This window comes from Alternaria ethzedia, assembly GCF_023757985.1.
Source record: "Alternaria ethzedia strain BMP 0044 chromosome Unknown scaffold_24, whole genome shotgun sequence".
Classification (NCBI taxonomy): Eukaryota; Fungi; Ascomycota; class Dothideomycetes; order Pleosporales; family Pleosporaceae; genus Alternaria; species Alternaria ethzedia.
In genome coordinates this window covers 361,458-380,890 of record NW_026056217.1, presented here as the reverse complement: position 1 = coordinate 380,890, position 19,433 = coordinate 361,458, and the positions used below count along the sequence as shown (strand labels likewise).

At 54.2% G+C, this 19,433-nt stretch overlaps 7 protein-coding genes across 7 annotated transcripts; 4 read left to right on the top strand and 3 right to left on the bottom strand.

The window, feature by feature from the left end:
* Window positions 1–78: 78 nt before the first annotated feature.
* On the top strand, window positions 79–747 carry J4E87_008137 (uncharacterized protein; the record flags this gene model as incomplete). The annotated part of the gene is made up of 3 exons (XM_049379729.1): window positions 79–85; window positions 273–404; window positions 476–747. The coding sequence occupies 3 exons, from the start codon at window positions 79–81 to the stop codon at window positions 745–747; spliced, it is 411 nt and encodes a 136-aa protein (XP_049230616.1).
* A 105-nt stretch (window positions 748–852) lies between these two features.
* Window positions 853–2,678, bottom strand: J4E87_008136 (uncharacterized protein; the record flags this gene model as incomplete). Its single annotated transcript, XM_049379728.1, has 3 exons — window positions 853–1,472; window positions 1,566–2,528; window positions 2,675–2,678. The coding sequence occupies 3 exons, from the start codon at window positions 2,676–2,678 to the stop codon at window positions 853–855; spliced, it is 1,587 nt and encodes a 528-aa protein (XP_049230615.1).
* Window positions 2,679–3,228: 550 nt separating this feature from the next.
* On the bottom strand, window positions 3,229–6,201 carry J4E87_008135 (uncharacterized protein; the record flags this gene model as incomplete). The annotated part of the gene is made up of 2 exons (XM_049379727.1): window positions 3,229–4,352; window positions 4,401–6,201. 2 exons carry the CDS (start codon window positions 6,199–6,201, stop codon window positions 3,229–3,231), a joined length of 2,925 nt encoding a protein of 974 aa, XP_049230614.1.
* A 4,884-nt stretch (window positions 6,202–11,085) lies between these two features.
* Window positions 11,086–11,676, top strand: J4E87_008134 (uncharacterized protein; the record flags this gene model as incomplete). Its single annotated transcript, XM_049379726.1, has 1 exon — window positions 11,086–11,676. One exon carries the CDS (start codon window positions 11,086–11,088, stop codon window positions 11,674–11,676), a length of 591 nt encoding a protein of 196 aa, XP_049230613.1.
* Window positions 11,677–11,854: 178 nt separating this feature from the next.
* On the bottom strand, window positions 11,855–13,526 carry J4E87_008133 (uncharacterized protein; the record flags this gene model as incomplete). The annotated part of the gene is made up of 2 exons (XM_049379725.1): window positions 11,855–12,974; window positions 13,024–13,526. The coding sequence occupies 2 exons, from the start codon at window positions 13,524–13,526 to the stop codon at window positions 11,855–11,857; spliced, it is 1,623 nt and encodes a 540-aa protein (XP_049230612.1).
* A 395-nt stretch (window positions 13,527–13,921) lies between these two features.
* On the top strand, window positions 13,922–16,310 carry J4E87_008132 (uncharacterized protein; the record flags this gene model as incomplete). The annotated part of the gene is made up of 2 exons (XM_049379724.1): window positions 13,922–14,155; window positions 14,205–16,310. The coding sequence occupies 2 exons, from the start codon at window positions 13,922–13,924 to the stop codon at window positions 16,308–16,310; spliced, it is 2,340 nt and encodes a 779-aa protein (XP_049230611.1).
* Window positions 16,311–16,899: 589 nt separating this feature from the next.
* J4E87_008131 (uncharacterized protein) lies at window positions 16,900–19,172 on the top strand (the record flags this gene model as incomplete). The annotated part of the gene is made up of 3 exons (XM_049379723.1): window positions 16,900–17,054; window positions 17,102–17,581; window positions 17,639–19,172. The coding sequence occupies 3 exons, from the start codon at window positions 16,900–16,902 to the stop codon at window positions 19,170–19,172; spliced, it is 2,169 nt and encodes a 722-aa protein (XP_049230610.1).
* Between the last annotated feature and the right edge of the window lie 261 nt (window positions 19,173–19,433).

Sequence of the window (19,433 nt, the reverse complement as noted above, 5' to 3'; positions counted from 1 at the left end):
CCGCGGTGATGTCGTCAACTCCTTGTCGCGTACCGTACCCCACCAAAAAGAAAGGGAGCGCGTCAAACCTCCCCACCCATGACAAGTGACGTCACAACCACCCCGAAGCTTGGAAACGCGCCGCGCCGCGTAACCTGCGCAACTAACATAAAGCCGTTGCGCTCAAGACCCTTAGGCAACTAACTCCATAAACTCCTAGCTCCTACCACATTTCACATTCTTGGAATAAACAAACAACAAACCTACATAATCCAAGCCACGAGAAACTCAAGAGACGAAATCGATCATCATGTCAGACAAGGAAGAGCCGCAGCAACAGCACATCCAGACTGAGCCCCAGAATGACGAGCAAGAAGAGAAGAAGGGCTCTGGAGGCCTTTTGAGCAAGGTCGGAGACCCTATTGGTACGTCTCCTCTCCCTTCCCTCCCTACCCAAATCACCACCAGCACAACCCCCCTCTAACACCCACCACAGGCAACGTCCTAGGCACAGCCCTCCGCCCCCTCGGCGCGCCCCTCGAAAAAGGCGTAACAGGCCCCCTCGGCAACGCGCTCGGCGGCACCACACGCCCGGCTCTCGGTCCCCTCATGGGCCACGAAGAAGAAAAGTCTGAGCTGCTGGGCGGCCAGAACAAGGATAGCTATGAGAGTAAGCCGGAGAGTATTGCGGGGAAGGAGCAGACGGGGCAGAATCCGCTGGGTCTGGATCAGACGGGGAGGTGGGGGTTCCAGGACGAGAAGAAATAGATGGTAGGGTAAGGGTTTCAAGTTCTCGATGTTGTTATTAGTAGAGAATTATATGGGTATATTTCTTAGAAAGCGCCAAAACTCCACAGGTGTAGTGCTTAAGCGTTAGAACATCTCGCTCATCCCGCTCTCGCCCAACACACCCTCTTCGTACAGACTCTGCTCCCTCTCATCGTCTTCTCGCTCATCATGCGTATCTTCCCTCCCCCCTTTCCCTCTAAATGTATCATCAAGGCCCTGCACGGTCCCCACACTATCCCCAAACTCATCTTCCTCCATCCTTTCTTCCTCCCTATTGTCCCCGTTCAACTCGGGTATCGGCGTGCGTCCAGTGAGTATGTCAAACAGACTGTCGTCTGACTCCTCCTGCTCATCCTCATCATCACGCTCAAAGCGTAAGATCTTATCCTTGCCCTCAGGCCACACCAGTACGTGTGCCTGCTGATGACCGAAGACGAGTGCGGATTTCTTATCTGGCGAGGTGAAGAGCCAGGCTGTTGACCAGCGGGGTGGTGCTGAGCCTGCTGGTTTGCTGATCTGAGGGGATAGGGTGAGGATGGCTGGAGGGTGTTGAAAAGAGGATTGTTGGGCGGATGTGGAATGGGAAGTGGAGGACGAGGGTGAGTGGGAGGTTGCGGCTGTGTAGAGGTATACGGTGGGTTCGTCTTGGGTCGTCTGGATGAGCAGACGGTTTGGATCGGTGGGGTGCCAGAGCAGGTTCTTAACTGGACTGTATTGGATTATTATGCATCGAGGTCGGAGCACGGTTAGATCCCAGATCCAGACTGTACATGGTGTACTGTCGTCACGCGTCGCACATAGCGTGCCATCTGCGTTGAAGGTCAACATGCCGATACCCTGCTTCATGAGTCCGGTTTCGTTCTTCTCCAAGGCTGCTTTTGGAGGTGTGACAGGCTGCTGCGAGGTTGTGAAGCTGCGGTTGCCCTGGCTGTCGACATGTTCGCTGTATACGGGTGCGCTGGGCACATCGATGACGGGTGTGTGGTCGAGGAAAACGACCGGGGCGAAGGTTCGTGTAGAGAGGATACGGACGCGACGGTCCCAGCCACCGACAGCTAGACATTCGTTCCCAGGCACCCATTCGAGCGTCTTGATGCCCAAGCCTTCCACATCCCACTCGCTGACGTCGTCTGAGGGTTCGCGGGTCATGGCGCGATACAAATGACCGTCGGCAGTGTAGATGTGGAGTTTGTAGCCAGCAGAGGCTGCGTCCCAGACTGCCAGCCAGCGACCGTCGCGACTCCATCTCAGCCCTGCCGCATCGCTTGTCGTAAGCTCGACGCGATTGATGACCTTGTATGTGCCTGGAGCCAGAAGCAATAAAATATCGGCGCCTGCTGCGCGACATAGGAGTGCCAGAACGCCGCCTCTTCGTCTTCCACCTCTTGAGTCTGTATCCTCTCCAGGCCGGTAGCCCCATCCCTTTCCGTCTTTGCCCACAAATTTCGGGTCGCGTATTTCTACGGCTCTGCCAGTCTTGAGACACCATATCTTGGCACATGCGGTGAAGTCGCTCCAGACAATGACCTCATCCTCGTTTGCGCCAAACTCGGCATGTACGTTCTTGCCCATGCCGCCCGAGCCATTGCTTATCACGGCGTTCCACTTTTCGTCGCGAAGATCGTATACGCGCGTTGTATCGTCATCGGATATGAGGACGCGATTCGAGCATGGCCGCGGTGTGCGTGAGGATCGACGGGGTGGTGTCGAGTTGGGTGAGGGTCGCGACGTGGACGAGGCCAGTGGTGGTAGGGTAGGTGCTGACCAGGCGATTCTCGAGTTTCTAAGATCATGACTTGAAGGTATGGCTATACTCCGCACGAGTTCCAAGGTGGTAAGACAGCGTATCTGCAAGCGCGCGCCGTTGAGGCACGCGACGTGTGTCGCGGTCGGTGATGGGACAGACGCATTAGTCGCTGGCACTGATCAGTAACTGCCGAGGCTTAGGACCTTCGCGTTCATGCTCACACTTGAATTGCGGGGTTACGACGATGTCTTCCATCGTCAAAACAGTCTTATCAAGCATGCGACGAGAATGTTTGGATTCGGTAAACAAGGGCAGGTGCGGGTGTAGGCCAATGGGAGTCCAAAGACGCCGCAATTAGCGTGGTTTTGGGCCTCGAACTCAGTGCTGCGGGCGGTCAAATCGCGGAATCCCACACTTTCACTCACGCGAAGCGGCTCGGAAAGCAGGATCTCTTTCATGATACAGGAGAATTTGTTCTTATTCCAATCATAACCGTAACAGCAACGAGGGTATCGGCATGCACTCCAAGTCGACTAACAAACGCTCCAAAACACGCCATCAATCGTCCTGGGTATACTTTAGATGCAGTAGATCCAATCTCAGAACCCAATCATACTGTGTAGAAGTGGAAAAGGAAATAAATCAAACGCTTGCTTGCTAGATCGCTCAATCCAAATCGTCCATCTTCATTATCATTGTCGCATCAAGGTCGCTCACGTCTGGTACACTGGTGCCTTGATCAAGATGCTCTTGCCACGAATCTGTACAAAGACACCAGCGGCCATGCGCACACGTGGTGGCGGCACTTCGTCTTTTGGTCCACCAGAACTACCCGGTGGATGTTGTGTAAGACTTTGCTGGCTGCCTCCTTGGCCGAGCGACGATTCTCGCTTGCCCAGAGTAGCGGGAGAAGCTGTCGGCTTCTTTGACCCACCAAAACCGAACATGCCGCGCTTCTTGTCTTCTCTTGGTGGTTGGCTTCCCTGTAGCTGTGCTTGCTCTTGTTCCACTAACGACATGTTGTCGTCAGGTCTGGAAGCCATGCTTCTGATCGAAGCTCTGTCGGCATCGTCCCGCTCCACGATGGGTGCCGTCAGCGCGGGGATGCCGGACTCAATCTTCATGAAATCGGGAACGATGCTATGATCAGGATAAAAGTACTCGATGTGTACTTCACGGCTCTCAAGGGGCAAATGTTGTGCGATGCTAATGGCGAGTTCGATGATCATAGGCACGCCTCCATTGAGATCTGGAGGCGCAGGGTCATTCAAGTGCATTTGGAGGAACGCAATAAGCTTCTCGTTAAGTGTTTCAGTGAGCGCCTCGCGATTGGCTGTGGCCTGTGGTGCTCTCAAAGTGTCGGCGAGGCCCTCCAGTGTGGCCAGCCGCCAGTTGATAATTTTCGCAGCGAGCGTGTCTTCATCCTCGGCGCTATGGCAAGGCGGCGAGAACTTGCGGATGTTGGAGACGATTGACTGCAGCTGCGTCGAAAAACCCGGCTCGAGGTCTGGATGGAAGTACTTTTCGAATATGTTCTCCACCAGCCACTGCGAGATGACAGCGCGGCCGATAGCCGTCATTTCTTGCTTGCCTGTCTCGACAGCTGTCTTGTTGACCACCTTGTGTAGCCACGTAGGTATACTCTTCCAGTCTTTGCGGATTGAGAAGGACAGCTGCGCTATCAATCCGTCCAATCGATTGAAGCGTGTTGCATATTCGCTGTCATCCCAGGATGTACGAGACAGAGACAAGCGCTGGTTTGCGAGGGTGTTCTGTAGCTGATGGACCTGTGATTGCTGCTCGAAAAAGTATCGCTTGACCTTTTGGTACTTTTCGCCTGTATTGTGTTAGATACAATCGGCTCGTCCAAAGAGAATGTACTCACGCAAGACATCGTGCTCTTTTTGTAGCTTCTCGATCTCCTCCTCTGACATATCGGCGACAGATGTCCTCGGCGGTGGCGTTGCCCGTCCCATTTCAGAGACCTGCTGGGGCTGCTTCTCACCGCGGTATGGCTGTCCTTGCGAAGCTGTTGGAACGACGTTAGCGTCGAATGTTGCCAGGCCCGGCGACACAGGCGGCTGACCGTGGGGCTGACCTTGAGCGGGAGGCTGTGAAAGCATGGACGACTCTCGCGACGTTGCGCCCGGCTGTGGTTGGCTGCCATCGTTCGCTTTCCTGATGGTGTTCCTAGCACTGCTCTGAGCACTAGGCGCCATGCTGTCGTGCGCGTGTGGGGGTGTTATGTTGGTCGGTAGCAGATCGGACGACTGGGGATGCTGCGCGTCGTAGGTCTGGTGGGACGGCGGCTGGAGGGGAGACGGCGGGGCGAGCTGGTGGGACGAAGGGGGACGGCGCTGCGACTCGATCGACTGGGCCTCTGGCGCGATCTGAGGATGCTGGCGAGACGCCTGTGGGGGCTGCAGGTCAATCTGCTGCTGCGAGGCTGGCCGGCCAGGTTGAGGCTGTTGCTGCTGGTCTTGATGCGGCTGGAGCTGCGACGCAAACTGCTGCGGATACAGCGTGTTCTGCTGCGCGTTGTCTAGCGGCGAATGGCCCTGGGCCTGGAGTTTAGCTTGCTGCTGTTGGTACAGGTAGTACGTTTGCTGGATGTCTTGCGAGACTGGGCCACCTTGGCCGTGCAGCTGAGCGTTCTGGAGCAGAGGGCTTGGCACGGTTTGTGGGTTGAAGGCCTGGTAGTCGCCCGGGGCTTGTGGGTGCTGGACAGCTGGCTGGTAGCTCTGGTACTGCTGTTGCTGTTGCTGGTGCCGTGGCTGCTGGAGACCCTGGCCCTGGTGTTGCTCAGGGCTGTATTGGTCTACCCCGCCTTGGGTCGAATAGCTTCCCTCCGTGCTTACCCTGTCAAGTGGGGGCCGATTGTACGGCTGCTGCAGCTGTTCCTGACGCGGCTGCGGCGCAAACTGCTGAGGCTGCGGCAGGTTCTGTTGGTACTGGATGTCCTTGGGCGGTACCTGGGGCGTATCGTCTTTCTGCAGGAAGGGGTCGAGGTTGTCTTCGTCCTGCTCGTTCGAGGCGGGCAAATGAGAAGTCGACCCTTGGTGCTGGTGCCACTGCTGCACACGGCTCTCTTCCTGCGCCTGATACTCCTGCGCGCGGGGGTCGCTCTTCCGGACTGACTGTCGCCTGCCCAGGCCGTTCTTCTGTGCTTTGGCTTCCTGGTCTTTGTGCCCTTTGACTCCGGCTGCAATGCGACTGCGCAGCGATGGCTTCTTGGCTTCTGGCGTGTATGCAGAAGGCGCAGGCTGGGGCTGATAGGGGCCGCGATGAGGCGATTCAGCACCAGACACTGGCGCGGGGCCGGGTTGTTGCTGGTAAACCTGCGACGGCGACGACTGACCCAGAGGGAGATGGGCACTCAACCTGTGACTCGTCGTGCGCTGAGGAAACTGTTCTCTATATTGGCCCTGTAGAGGAGCGCCAGCCGAGATCTGCTGTTGTTGCACAGGAGGCTGCTGAGCCTGTACAGGCGCCTGCTGGCTGTCTGAAGTCTGGTATCGCTGCGCGGCGACGTGCTCGTTCACTGCCAGCGCTTGCCCGTCAGCGGCGCCGGCGATTGGGCGCCCAAAAGCTTCCTTACCAGGTGGTACGGGCGAATGCTGCCCTGACGAGGAAATGTCGACAGATTGGTGCGACCGATTCGACTTGGTCCATGGAAAGTTAGGCATTGCAGTGTTGACAGCTTCAAGCTCCGCCTCAGAGCAGGTTGTCGATGGCGGGGCGGAGACGACGCGCTCAGCTAATAATAAAACGAGACTGAGCAACCATAGACTATACCCGGGTAAGACTGCATCGCGCGGTTGGACAGCTTTCCTCAAGTACAATGCATCGAGCTACATAGATGCACGGCGTAGGTGATCAGCCCAAGCCGCCGCACGTGCAGGCATGCGGAACTAATGGAATGACATGGAGAAGGCAAGACCAGTCCCGGTGCAGCTAACACCGGACCAAGTTGCTGATATCGCGAGCCGTGGCAGTGCTGCTATTGCCAATTCCCTGCCGGCTGCCTCTAACGCCTTTCTGCTGTTCAAGGCTTCCAAGGCGCAATCGACGTTTCGTCTTCCCCGTTCTGTGCCTGCACTCCCGCATCCCAGTGACACAAGGAGACGACAGCAAACGTCGCTGGATCCAGATACATACACTGTGCCCATAGCCCGGCGGATGGAACCTGCAAACAAGAACGCCAAGTGGGGACAGCAGCTGTTAGTCTAGGCGGCGTTGCAAGCCCTCCTCTGCTCAACGTGCCTGAAGCTGCAGCCGCCCCTGCGTATCGCCTGGGGTATGCAAACTATACATATCGCGTCTCATTATTTTACACTGAGTGATTTGCTTTTCTTGTGCGATCGTGACATCTGCGACGTGTCCGAAGAGCTCAATGCCTGGAGTGGCAGATTGCATCATCACCATTACGGACTATCTCAAAGCGAGCGGATGTGCATCATCTCGCTCATGTTCCCTCAGCTCCGTAAAATGTCATGGGGCTATTTTTGGCGTCTGACATGTGCTAGCCGCGTTGGACTAGCTTGCCTATCGTTTCGGTTCTGATGCCTGTGTAAGGTTTCCTAAGCTTCCACGTTACACCACTTTCACACAAATCTCAACACAAGGCTGAGGTCTCGAAAAGCTGACCATCAGCCACTTCATGCACGCAATATAGCCAAACTCAATTGTCGGTCTCTCCGATACCTCACCGGCATTGACCGGACAACAAAAGACGCGAACCTATGCCGGTGAGGCGGTTATGCACGCCTCCTTGGAGGTGCGTGGGGACTACTGTATGCGCAAGTGTGGCGCTGCCAGGAACGATCTCTGTATGAGACATTATTACGCGCTTCTCTTCTCGATCGTACTGCTAGTATTGATGCAATGCCGAATCATCTCGCAAGAGGGTATGCTAGGAGCTTACTCAGATCATAGGTAAAGCGAACCCTGATATTCGCACGCGCGCGAGTTGGTTATTACCGCAATACTTCTCAACAAGAGCAGATTCTCATGTCGGTACCGTATGGATTGCGGAAGTTGTAGGTATCTCGTCGTCACGGATCATCGCGCTACCACTGAACGATAACCAAAATGTAGCCTTGTGATCTCGCACAAAGCGTCTATAGGCAAACTTTGACTACGATTAAGTGAATTTTCAATCACTACGCAATGGGATTGCGCAATAATAACTTCCACTGCCCGAAGTTTCTCCACTGAAACTTTACGAGCGTTGTCCTTACTACGACCACTTCAATACAAACTACAGATTTCTCCAACCTTCTCTCTCGACCATGGCCGATCAACAGGTGTTCCGATTTCTCGATCTACCAACAGAACTGCGCTTGATGGTCTACAAATTTCTCCCAGTCAAAACGAAACACCATGTCGTTCGAACGAACGATTTTGCTTTCTGGTTCAACAACTCTCACTATCACTCTACTCACTTACCTGAGCGTTTTCTCGAAGAGGGAGCACATTTCCAGACTCCCACCTCGAAATGGCCTGTATACTCCATGACGATAGTTTCCAAGAAGGTCCCCGGCCTAGCGATCCTCGCCACTAGTCAAAAGATCCATCTAGAAGCTGGTGAAGTGCTACATCCAAAGTTACGAGCCATCAGCAAATTACCAGCGCAGATTATCGTCAACAGTATCTCTCTGGGAAGTCTCGCCATGGTTGATGTGGTGACTCGATTGTCATACGCAAACACAACCTATTGGACAAACAAAAGCCGTCTCCTAGACTGGCGCGTAGCAGCACCGGAGTTGCGTCCAGGAAACGAACCCAGATCTCGACCCGTTCACGTTGCCATACGCAATTCATTCATCGACAGAGACACAGCCGAAGCATCGACAGACAACTTCAGAATGCAGTGCCTGCGGAATTGCTTCTACTGGTCACTTAGAAATGAATCAGCCATACATGCCGCGAGCTGCCCTACAGATGGCTCCTTCCCGCACATTGACCAGCATTTACATCTCCGTATGGCTGGATTGACTTCGCAGGAGGAAAAGGCTTACGACACATTTCGACCTCTGGACCGTGAAAGTTTTGGAAGATGCTGTCGTTGCAGGTCTACCTCGCTCATCGACAGCGGTGAGATTATTGGTGAAGAGGAATGGGAGGACGAATGGGCAGAACACGAGAGCTACCAATAAGGGCTATGATCGTCGGACAACGAAGAATAGAAGTAGTCTCACGCACGGGGAGGTCGAGCTGGATACTACTACTCAATTTTGGCGAACAACCATCGATAACAATGGACGCTGAGGGCGGAACCTGAAAAGAAACTCGAGAAAGACTTCCGTGGAAGTATCAATTGCATTACATGATACACTAATCTCAAAGTAATCTTACCTTCACTTCTACTTCGGGTCTGTGCGCTCACTGACTGTACTGCGCCTAAATGGCACTCATTTTCCGTTTGTACCTCTCACCACACCACATCAATACATTACCCAAGTTGGCCCAGGGACCGTAATCTCCAGCAACCTAACGAGGTCTTTATACGCCGAAGTCATGAAGATATCAACCACCGACCTACCTCCGCCTGAGACTGCCACGATGGAGTCATCAGAACAGCCACGCCGCCCATTATCCACGCTACTCTATCCAAGAATCGCGGAAGCGCCATCAGCATACGAAACATCACCCCAACTTTCGTCAATCCCTGAGTCACTGCCATGCCCACCTTCACCGCCGCCACCAAAAGCGCATCAAGAACACCCAACACCACCCTCACCACCAACCTCCCCACCCCTCATCGTCATTCACCCCGTCCCAGAACCCACCTCACCCGCCTCACCAACCTCGCCCTTCCCAGACAGTCTCCCACCGCGCCCCCAACCCGCACAAAACGGAACCCTCATCTCCCGCCTCTTCAAGCGCGCACCCGCCCACCCCGATGACATAGAGCTCGGTCACCTCTCGCGCGGACACACACCAGAGGTTCCTGTTACGGACGCGGAGAAGGAACGGGAGTACAGGAGGAAGAAGGTATTGTTCATTTACATGGTTTGGGGAGTGCTTCTCGTTTTGGCGATATGCGGGATGGTGGTTGGAGCGCAGATGTATAGGGGGAAGGTTGGTGGTGAGGGTGGTGGTGAGAAGGTTAATAACTTTGAGGTTGTTAATGAGAGTGGGGAGGTGGTGGGAGGGGGAGGGGGATGATGATGGGGGTGGTGGGTTGATTGAAGCAGATACACGGGCTGGATAGATCAATGTCCGGAAAAGTCTCACTGGTAAAGACAGCCATGTAGCCAGCATCAGTGTCGGAACGGAGGAGGTTGAGACGGAGGATAGATTGATGAAGATTGGCTGGAGTTTCACGAAGACATGGCGCGAGAAGGTTATGCTAGATATGCTTCGTCATATAATCTTCCTATACGGGATTTACGAATGTACTCAATGTCAATTAATAACTCGTGTGGCCTTGCACAGTAGCAGTTCGAGTTTGAGTGTCTCCAGACCTAATCCTGATTCTGTGTCACCTTCACTATCTCGCTTACTCAATCCGTCTTTGCTAGCTCGACTCCGACTGACCAACAGCAGACCACTCCACTCGCTGTTTTCTGCGCAGGAAAAGACGTTGCTCAACATAACCAATCTGCGTACTGCTACAGGTATGCCGTATAGAAGCATCACTACCTTGCTTTGTGCTGAAATTCTAGCAGAACCACCGCTCTCCACCGCCATGGCTCCCTACCGCACCAAAACAAATCAGCCCTACCTCCGCATCTTCGGCTTTGATCTCAATTGCGACGCCGTCACGAGCTACGACTCCAACACTTCCCAATTCGGCCGCGTAGCTACCTACAATGCCTGCCGCACTCAATACACTGTACAGCCCTACCACTCTGTCCCCGCAGTAGAACTCTACAGCGATCAGCGCAACGCTGGGCTACTCTACATCTTGATGGCAGCTGGCGCGGCAGCAGCTCTCGTAATTGGAATTGCAATGCTCTTATTCGGATTCATGCTGTTCTTGTTCGCTGTTTGTTGGATTGTGGCCTTCATGGTCGTTGTCGGATTGATGTGCTCGGTTATGTAAGGTAGATATGGAATGGGTGAGAAGTGAACTAACAGTTTGAACGACTGGAAGGAATACAAGATGTATGGCAGAGCTTGCTCATATTGATAAATGAGAGATGCAGAGCAGTTTCCAGTCAGCACGTAACTAGGATATAGTTCCAAGCTTGAGAATTGATGAGAAGAAAATCGGGTATGCTAGGTGGTGTTATTGGCTGTATATGTATGGACTCGAAACCTATACTCAATCTCACCCAATACTCCAGGTAGCCTCAAAGTCGAGGAAGCCGCGTTCCGGCGCGGTTAGACCAAGTCCAGGCGCTCTTTCCTCCCGTAGTCTTCACGTTGCCGCCTGCTCACTATTTCATCGTTCCGCTAGCTCTATTCTACCACCGCTCTACTACACCTGCAGCCTATTGTTGACTGCGCAAGAGCCAAATATCTACACTGCCATCTCCCACGCTACCATGAGTCTGCCACCCACTAACACCACTGAAACGCACCTTCCTAACTTCCCAGCAGAACGACCACTCTCACCCGCTATGAACGCCCCCGATAGCGAGATTGACTATTCCACGGACGATACCCCCTCGAGCATGGGGTCTGACGACGGTTGGGTCAACTTTGGCTGCGGCGATCTAGACGATGATATCTGCGGCAAGGACGAGGACAAGGACGACGACGACAACAACAACAACGACAACGACAACGGCGAAAACGACGAGAACAACGAAAACGACGACGACGAAAACGACGAGAACAACGACAACGACGACGACGACTCTGATCATGTTCACACTCACACCACTCACACCACTTACATCAAGATCAAGTCCAAAAATGGCGCATCCAGCCGGGTGAAGCCGCCCACCGTCTCTGTCAAGCATCGTTCGTCTCGTTCAAAAGTAAAGCACCACAATTCTACCACTGACCACCGCGACTTCATTGTCTGCTTCATGATGATGTTGGTCATTCTGACACTGTTGTTACCTGAGCGAACATTCGTTTTCTGCCAACTGGTGGGCTTCTTACTGGCCGAGGTTGCATCAATCTTAATCGAGGGAAAAACTCTCCGGTTTGTATTAGCTGTAGTGTTGTTCACTGTGGCGAGCCTCAAGAAGCAGAACCCGTGAAATGGAACAGGACGCGAAGAACAACGGTATGGGAGGAAAGGAGATGAGATGAGACGCACTTGTTCTTGTTATAAGTAAACACAGATCGCTTTAATGTGCAGGTATCACGGAGACGAACTCGAAGTTACTAGATGGTATCATTTGCTATATATGCATGAGTAGAGTGAGTCGACTATTACTAGGTCTCCTCAACATATCCCAAGGCCTCTCCAACCTTGACCTTCATCCCTTGTTCAATGTTCCACTTGAACCCACCCTTCCTCTCCATGCCGGTGAAGCCCTCGTCAAGACTGGGTCTTATCCCCTTTGGCGCCTCAAAGACTAGCACAATGGTACTTCCTAGCTGGAAACCTCCCATCTCTTCGCCGCGCTTGAGAGAATAACCACCTAGTACACGACTAGCGGAAGTGTAGGAGGCCTCAGCAAAACCGGAGTAGGGTTCGCCCCTCGCTGCAGCTTCTTCGGCGGCGCGGTCAGCGGCAGTGTCGGTGGTGAGGCTGTTGGTGCGGAGTTCGCGATCGAAGTTGATCTTGATAGATCCGACGTTGGTTGCGCCGACGGGTGTGTAGGAGAAGAAACCCCAGCGCCAGCGACCGAGCAGGACAACGCGCTCGTTCAGGGTGAAAAGACCGGGCATGGTGCGTTGTAGGTATGGAGATACACTGTACAGTTCGCCGGCGAAGTGACGGCGCGATTCGACGACCCATGATACTGGAGAGTGGAAACGGTGGTAGTCGCCCGGAGCGAGGTATACGACACAGTAGTAGAGTGCGGTAGGTGTCTTGTTGGATGCCGGTGCCCACCAAGGTCGCTCAGCTTCGCTCAAGGCCATTTCAGCGCGTACCTCGGCTTCTGATGAAGCAGCCGGTGCGGTGGACTGATCCGTGGGCATCTCAGATGGCTTTCCGCCTTTTGGCCATGGTCCTGAGAACAGGTTGGGCAAGGTATACGAGATGCCGTTCACGTTCGCGAATTCCTCATCTGCGCGGACAGTATCCTCTTCGTCCTTTGCGGTCTTCTCATGTTCGCTTGTGACGACCTGAGAGTTCGCGACGTTTTGGGCGGGTGTGCTGGGCTTGGTGGAGCCCAGAAGCGCATCTAAGCTGTATGTCACGCCTTTGACTTGTTCGACTTCGCCGTGCTCGATGGTACCGAATTGGATGACTTTGCCGTCTGCGGGAGAGAGGACGGCGTTGGGGTTAGGGTCGAGAGGGCGGACTCCGGGTTTTAGGGTGCGGTAGAAGAAAGCAGCGAGATTGGGGTAGACATGGAGGTCGGGCTCAGAGACTTCAGAGAGGCTGTGACTTGTTAGCATGAAGCATCGCTACTGGGCTGATGGTTGCTGACTTGACACCGAAGATCCAAGAGTAGAGCTTGAAGCCGGGTACGCGAAGGTAGTATGGAATGTCGATTTCGTTGAAGCGTCCCCAAACTCGCGAGAGGGCCTTTAGAGGTAGCGTGGACATGACCTGAACAGTCCATGGCCCGCTCGGTCGTATCCTCTCGCGCCTCTTCGGTCGGCCCTGGTTGTCCACTGCACCTTCCTCGCCATTCTGTCTCTCAGCCTCGGTATGCTTCTCCCTCCGTTGTATGCGGTAGAGCTGGAATGCGCCGAGGAAGCCGACGCCGAGTGCAATTGGGATGGGCTCCCATTTTATCTTGGTGTTCTTGAGTGCCGAGTTCAGCCGTGACCTGAAAGACTCTTTCCTGTGGAAGTTCTGCTCATATGTTGCGCGCGTGGAGGAGAAGGTGCGAGACGGGAGGGAGAAGCGCGCCTGTCGGTGTGTGGGCGTTTGGAAGCGCGGGCGGAGAGAGGCTCGCATGAGCTGGCGCGAACAGGAAGACGCCATGGCTATGTTGTATGCATCGGTCTCGAGTATTGCAGTGCGGGAAGACGGCCAATTCCCCAGCGACGAGATGACGGCTATGGCGTCGCGTGGTGGGAAAATCAACTTCCTCGGTTGACCAATGACGTATCCATCGGCGACGGGGCTCTAGCGCGCAACGGCGTCTACCGCTGGACATGGACAGTTCAATGCATCGCGTGCACAGGTCAAGCTTCTCGAAACATCCAAAGGCGAGGCGGCACTGACGCTCAGATTATCCGTCTGGATTTCATAGCAGATGGCAGGCGCGACCGTAGTCCTAAGCTGATACCAGGCTCTAATTCGGACACGTCGTCACTTCCCGACTTCCACCTGCACTCTTCACCTCGCACCATAGTCCCTCACTACACACAGCGGCCATGGCGGAAGAAGCGCAGACAATCAACCTCAAGATCCTTTCACCCTCGTCTGATTTCGAGGGTGGTGTGAACCTCGCAGACGTCCCCGCTTCCACCACGGTCAAAGAGCTCCGGAGCCGCATACAGGATGCCGCGCCCTCGAAGCCTGCCCCAGATCGCATGCGCCTCATCTATCGCGGCAGAGTAGTGGCCAATGATGCCGATACACTGAGCAACGTGTTTGGCGTTGACAATGTAGGGTCGTCAACCACGTGCAGTAGACCCACGCTGATGGTGAATACAGCTACGTGAGAACAAGGACCAGAGCCTCCACTTGGTGCTGCGGGAGCTTCCGACTACTGGGAACCCTCCAACGTCACCTACGCCACGATCCGCGACTGTCCCGAACCCTTTCCGCCCTGCGCAAGCCCCGGCTGTACCCGCAAACCCTCTGCAGACGAACCCTTTCCGCGCGCTGCCACAGGCTCGACCGCACTCGCTCCCACCACTACCACCGCACCACCATCATATCCCGGGCCAAGCAAACGCGGTTCCTATCCCTCTACCTCTTCCCCCACAACTACAACAACAGTTCACGCAGGCCATGGCGCAACAGGGACAGCAGAACAACGAGCAGACCCCAGACTCGACATCTCAGCAGCCAGGACCAGACGCACAGAGACCCGCGGATGCCGCCCAAGGACTGCCCAATCTCCCTGGAAATGGCGACCAACCACTACGACGCGAAGGCGTGGGTCCCAACGGGGCGCGCTGGACAGTCACATACAACCAGGTCAATATACCTGCGCAGATTCGACAGCCCGTTCCTGCATTCGGTCTTGCTCCACCGCTAGCGTTTGGTCGTCCACCGGTCCCGCCAGGCGTTATTCCCTCAATGGGCCACGACAGTACCCAGCGCTTGTTGCCACGCATCCAGACAATCTTCCAGGAAGCACAACGCGAGATGGAAAACGTGCGAACCTTGCTGCAGTCTGCGCGTTCATCAGAGACACAGACTGATCGACTTTCAATTTCAAGCACCCCTCCCCTGAACCTACCAGTTTGGCGAATCGATCACATCCGCCAACACCTCAACACCATCAACCAGAACTTGAACGTTGTCGAGCGGGCCCTCGCCCTTCTCCCTACGGAACCCGAAGTGGTAGCGCTGAGACGTTCAGTAACTGAGATTAGGGTGGACGCACTAGAATTGAACATCATACTCGATCGGCAACAAGGCGGAAGCCCCAGTCGATCAAGCATGTCCACAGCCATCAACACCCCGATTCTCGGACCTTCTTCTAGCACAACACCAGGCGCTCCGATAATGACTCCAGCTGTGCCTACTACATCTCAACCACGGACACAGAACACTACTCAGGCAATGCCTCCAGATGCGCCAACGGAGTTGTTTCTCTTATCAAGCCCTCAGGGCCCGGTTGGCGTTCTATTCGATCAGCAAGGCACATACACCACTGCCCCCATGGTCTCGACACTTCCATTTCAGAGTTTTACGAACCAGTTTGCTCAGAACAGACAGCTCCTCAATGGACTTGGACAGCAGATAGCACGGGGGAATCCGCCCCCTGACCTTGAGCTGCACAGGCAGCTAGCCAACATGAGCCAGACCCAACGTCGGGACTGGATCCAGAATCAAAACCAAAACCAAAACCAGAATCAAAATCAGAATCAAGATCAGAATCAGAACCAAAATCAGAATCAAAACGCGAACGTAAACGCCAACCAACCAGAAGAGAACGATCGTATGGTCAACGTCGCTGGGCATATGTGGCTGATCTTCAAGCTGGCAGCATTCGTTTACTTCTTCTCAGGAGGTGGTGGCCTCTATAGACCTATCATGCTTGGTATCGTCGCAGGTGTGGTTTACCTAGCACAAGCCGGCATGTTTCAAGAGCAGTTCAACGTTGTTCGTCGTCACTTCGAGGCTCTTCTCCCTGTCGGGGCCTTGGCCGAACGCGTGGCTCAGCCCAACAACCAGCGCCAAACGCAACATCGAGGTAACCTATCACCCGAGGAAGCTGCGAGGAGAATACTGCAGCAGAGGAGGGATCAGAGATTTGGATGGCTCAGGGACAGCATGCGTACAGTCGAACGCGCTTTTGCGCTGTTTGTTGCCAGCTTGTTTCCTGGTGTCGGAGAGCGAATGGTCCACGCGCAAGAGGAGAGGGAGAGACTCGAAAGGGTGGCAGCTCGAGAAGAGAGGGAACGCCAGGAGGAAGAGGCAAGAAGAAGGGAAGAAGAGGCCCAAGCACAGCGCGAGCAGAGAGATGAAAAGAAGACCGAGGCCGATCCCGAGCCACAAGATGAGTCGAATGCAAGTGTAGGCACCAAGGGCAAGGAGAGAGCAGCGACAGAGGAAGAGGCTACTGCTCCGGGTCCTTCTTCATGATTTCATAAAGCGACATCATTATACGGAAGTAGCAATGCTCAGACAGATACCCTTGCATGAAGTCAATACATATTTCATTCACATTGCACCCTGGAATATGTCTCATCCGGTGCTACCTACCAAATTTCGGTGTCACATCAGTCTTGTATACGCTCGCCAGCAGCGAGCCATAGTACCTGTAGAGTCTGCCATACCTTCGGTCCGATCATATCTTATTTCAAATCATGCTCCGGTATGGATAACCTCTGTCGGCGGCGGTGCAGAATATTGCGAATGTCTGACCCGGGGCGCGCCTGCCATGTTCAAGACAAGGGTCCATACTAGCGCACAACCAGCTAGCTCACCTCCACACGTGGATTGATGCACCGAGCAGCTCTCCGGCACCTCCATCTTCTTTCCTTTTGCCTAACATCGCATCACAGGATCGGGTCTTAGAAACATTCTTTTCGGAGCCCAGCGAACAGGCCGTGCTTGCTCTACATATCCGACGCCGGACACCACATACGGTTAGCCACACTATGCCGGTGGCTTCCAGTCCAGGCAGAGGAACAGCTGTATATCGTCGCGCAACATAGAGAAGCGTCAAAGAATGAATGCCAAACAAGCGGCATGTCTGAATTGCCGCAAAAGCAAAATCAAGTGTCGGCGCGAAGAAGGCGCGCCAATATGCGAGCGTTGCCAGAACGTCGGGATTGAATGCATAATTCCCGAATTTCACATTGGTCGGCAAAAGGGCGTGAAGAAGTAAGCGATTAGACATGAGTATACGGGTGAGACTAACTATCTTATAGCAAACGATCGGGCCTAGAGAAGGCGATATACCAGGTGGAGGAAGCCATCAAAAAGAGGAAATCGGATGCAGCTACGAGTCAGAGTACGCTGCAGCAACTGCAGCAGCTTCTGAACGAGGCGCAAGGGGACGAAGACTCCAATCAAAACCCAAACACATCGCCTGCCTCAGAGGTGCATCCTCATATATCAGCGAGTAATCTTGTTGGTACTTCAAGCGACGATCAACTCGCTGTTGAAGATGTCGAGAACCCACTCCAGCTGCTCGCCCGGGCCTCGGATCTGCGGATTGCAACACCACAGTCATACAACCAGAGTACCGCCAGCCCTGAAGACAGATACAATGGCAGCCAGCAGAGCGCTTTTCTCGACGTTCACCACTTTTTTCTCCCAATGAAAGCACATCTTGATCAGGGATCAGGCTTGGATCCGATTGATGTTGGGCTTGTGACCAAGGATGAAGCTGAGATGCTTCTACAGTAGTAAGTCTTGTCTCGAACCTCGAATTTAGATCCAAGAAAGTAACTCACAGAACCCAGCTTTCACAAAAAGCTAGCGCACACACGTTGGGGACTCGACCCGTTGGTACACACGCTGCCATTCGTTCGAAACCGCTCTGCATTTTTGTTCACTACCTTGCTAGCCATGACCGCTATTTTCCTGCCGGAAACTTCGGCGCTGGCGAAGAGACTACTCTTGCACCGCAGATTCCTCGCCGAGCAAGTCATCACCCGAAAGTACAGATCTGTCGAAATCGTGCTAGCTTTTATGGTCAGCATTCCTTGGATGCCTCCAGGGTCGCATGCGAGCGACGACGATACGAGCCTCTATCTAGCTACAGCACTATCAATCGCGCTGGATCTAATGCTAGACAAAGTGATAACACCATCTACATCGTTCGACCAGGACCTTGTCAGACAGATACCGAAGTCCGAGTGTCTCCACGCGAGGAAAGCACTGGCAATGGACGGCTTCGAAGACGTCGACCCAAATTCAGAATGGGGCCAGCGACTTCTTCGCCGTAGAGAAAGGGTCTGGATTTCTCTGTTTGTCTTGGAGCGAGGAGTTTGCCTAGCCCGCGGGCGTAGCTACTGTGTCCCCAAGACATGCCTGATCCAGTACTGCGACAAGTGGCACGACCATCGATGGAGCGATGCTCAGGATGGGCCGCTTGTGTCCATGGCAGTCCTCCGCCGCGATCTTGACGACCTCTTTGCTGAGGTTCGCACGCGCTGTGACAACTATCGTCTCGCAGAAGTAGGGACAAAGGTCGCCCAGGAGATCGACGGGTCGATCGAGAGCTTCTTCGACAGCTGGTCTCGCGCGTGGCCCTCCGTAATCGCTGATCCGGAAAGCAAAACACTACCTCCATATGTCGAAATCCTTGTTACACACACGCGGCTTTCAACCTACTCAATGCTTCTCAACCACCCTAGCGCACCTCCAGAAGTCAAACGTTCTTTCCGAAAGTCTGCACTATCCTCCGCACTCAACGTTATGCGTGCGGCGATCCAAGGAGAGTCACGTCTCAAATCTATGCCGAACAACACCGTCACGATGATTTGCTTTGCTGCAAGCATAGCGCTCGCTTTGAGTGCACCCGTGCCGGAGGCCGGCGGAAAGCAGAAGAGCCTTGCTCCAAGCGTTCGACATCTTATTGAAGATACCGCGACAGTTCTTGAGCGTATAGGCAGCACACCCATCCACCGGAACGGGGCTTCGGTTGTCTACGGTCGCTTCTTACGCGTTCTCGTCAAGCAGGCGCCGGAGATTGAGAGGCTACCGCAATTGCCAGCCCACGATCCTGCACCACCGTCGATGGCTATACCAGATCTTCTGTCGCCGTCATACAAGGTGAATGATGCGATGCCTGAAAACCATACGATGGGGCCAGATCCTATATCCAGCTACTGGCCGGATACACTAGACTTCTCAGCCATGTCGTACAATGAAGTCAACGAGACTGTGACGAACTCGGATCTGTTCTCCACAGCACTACTGGATCTTCCGTGGAACGATAGCAACCCATTGTGGACGGATTGGATGAATCTGCCGGACTTCAACTTTCCGTAAAGTAGTGCGCGATCCAGTTTGACGACCTCTCATGATTTTCACGGGCTTCTCAGGAACTCTGAAAAGATCCGGGACACGCAAAGTCATCTTTCCGCTGCCCAGAACCTCGCGTCGGCGCGTGACAGAGCGGATGGAGACGGGACGCGTCGCCAAGCGCAAAGGAATTGAGAGGGGCGCGACCTCGGAATTCGCCAGAAGCTAAACCTCATGTGATTCCGCGGCAGATGAAGCCCCGCACCAAGCTCGAGAGCTGCTCCATCT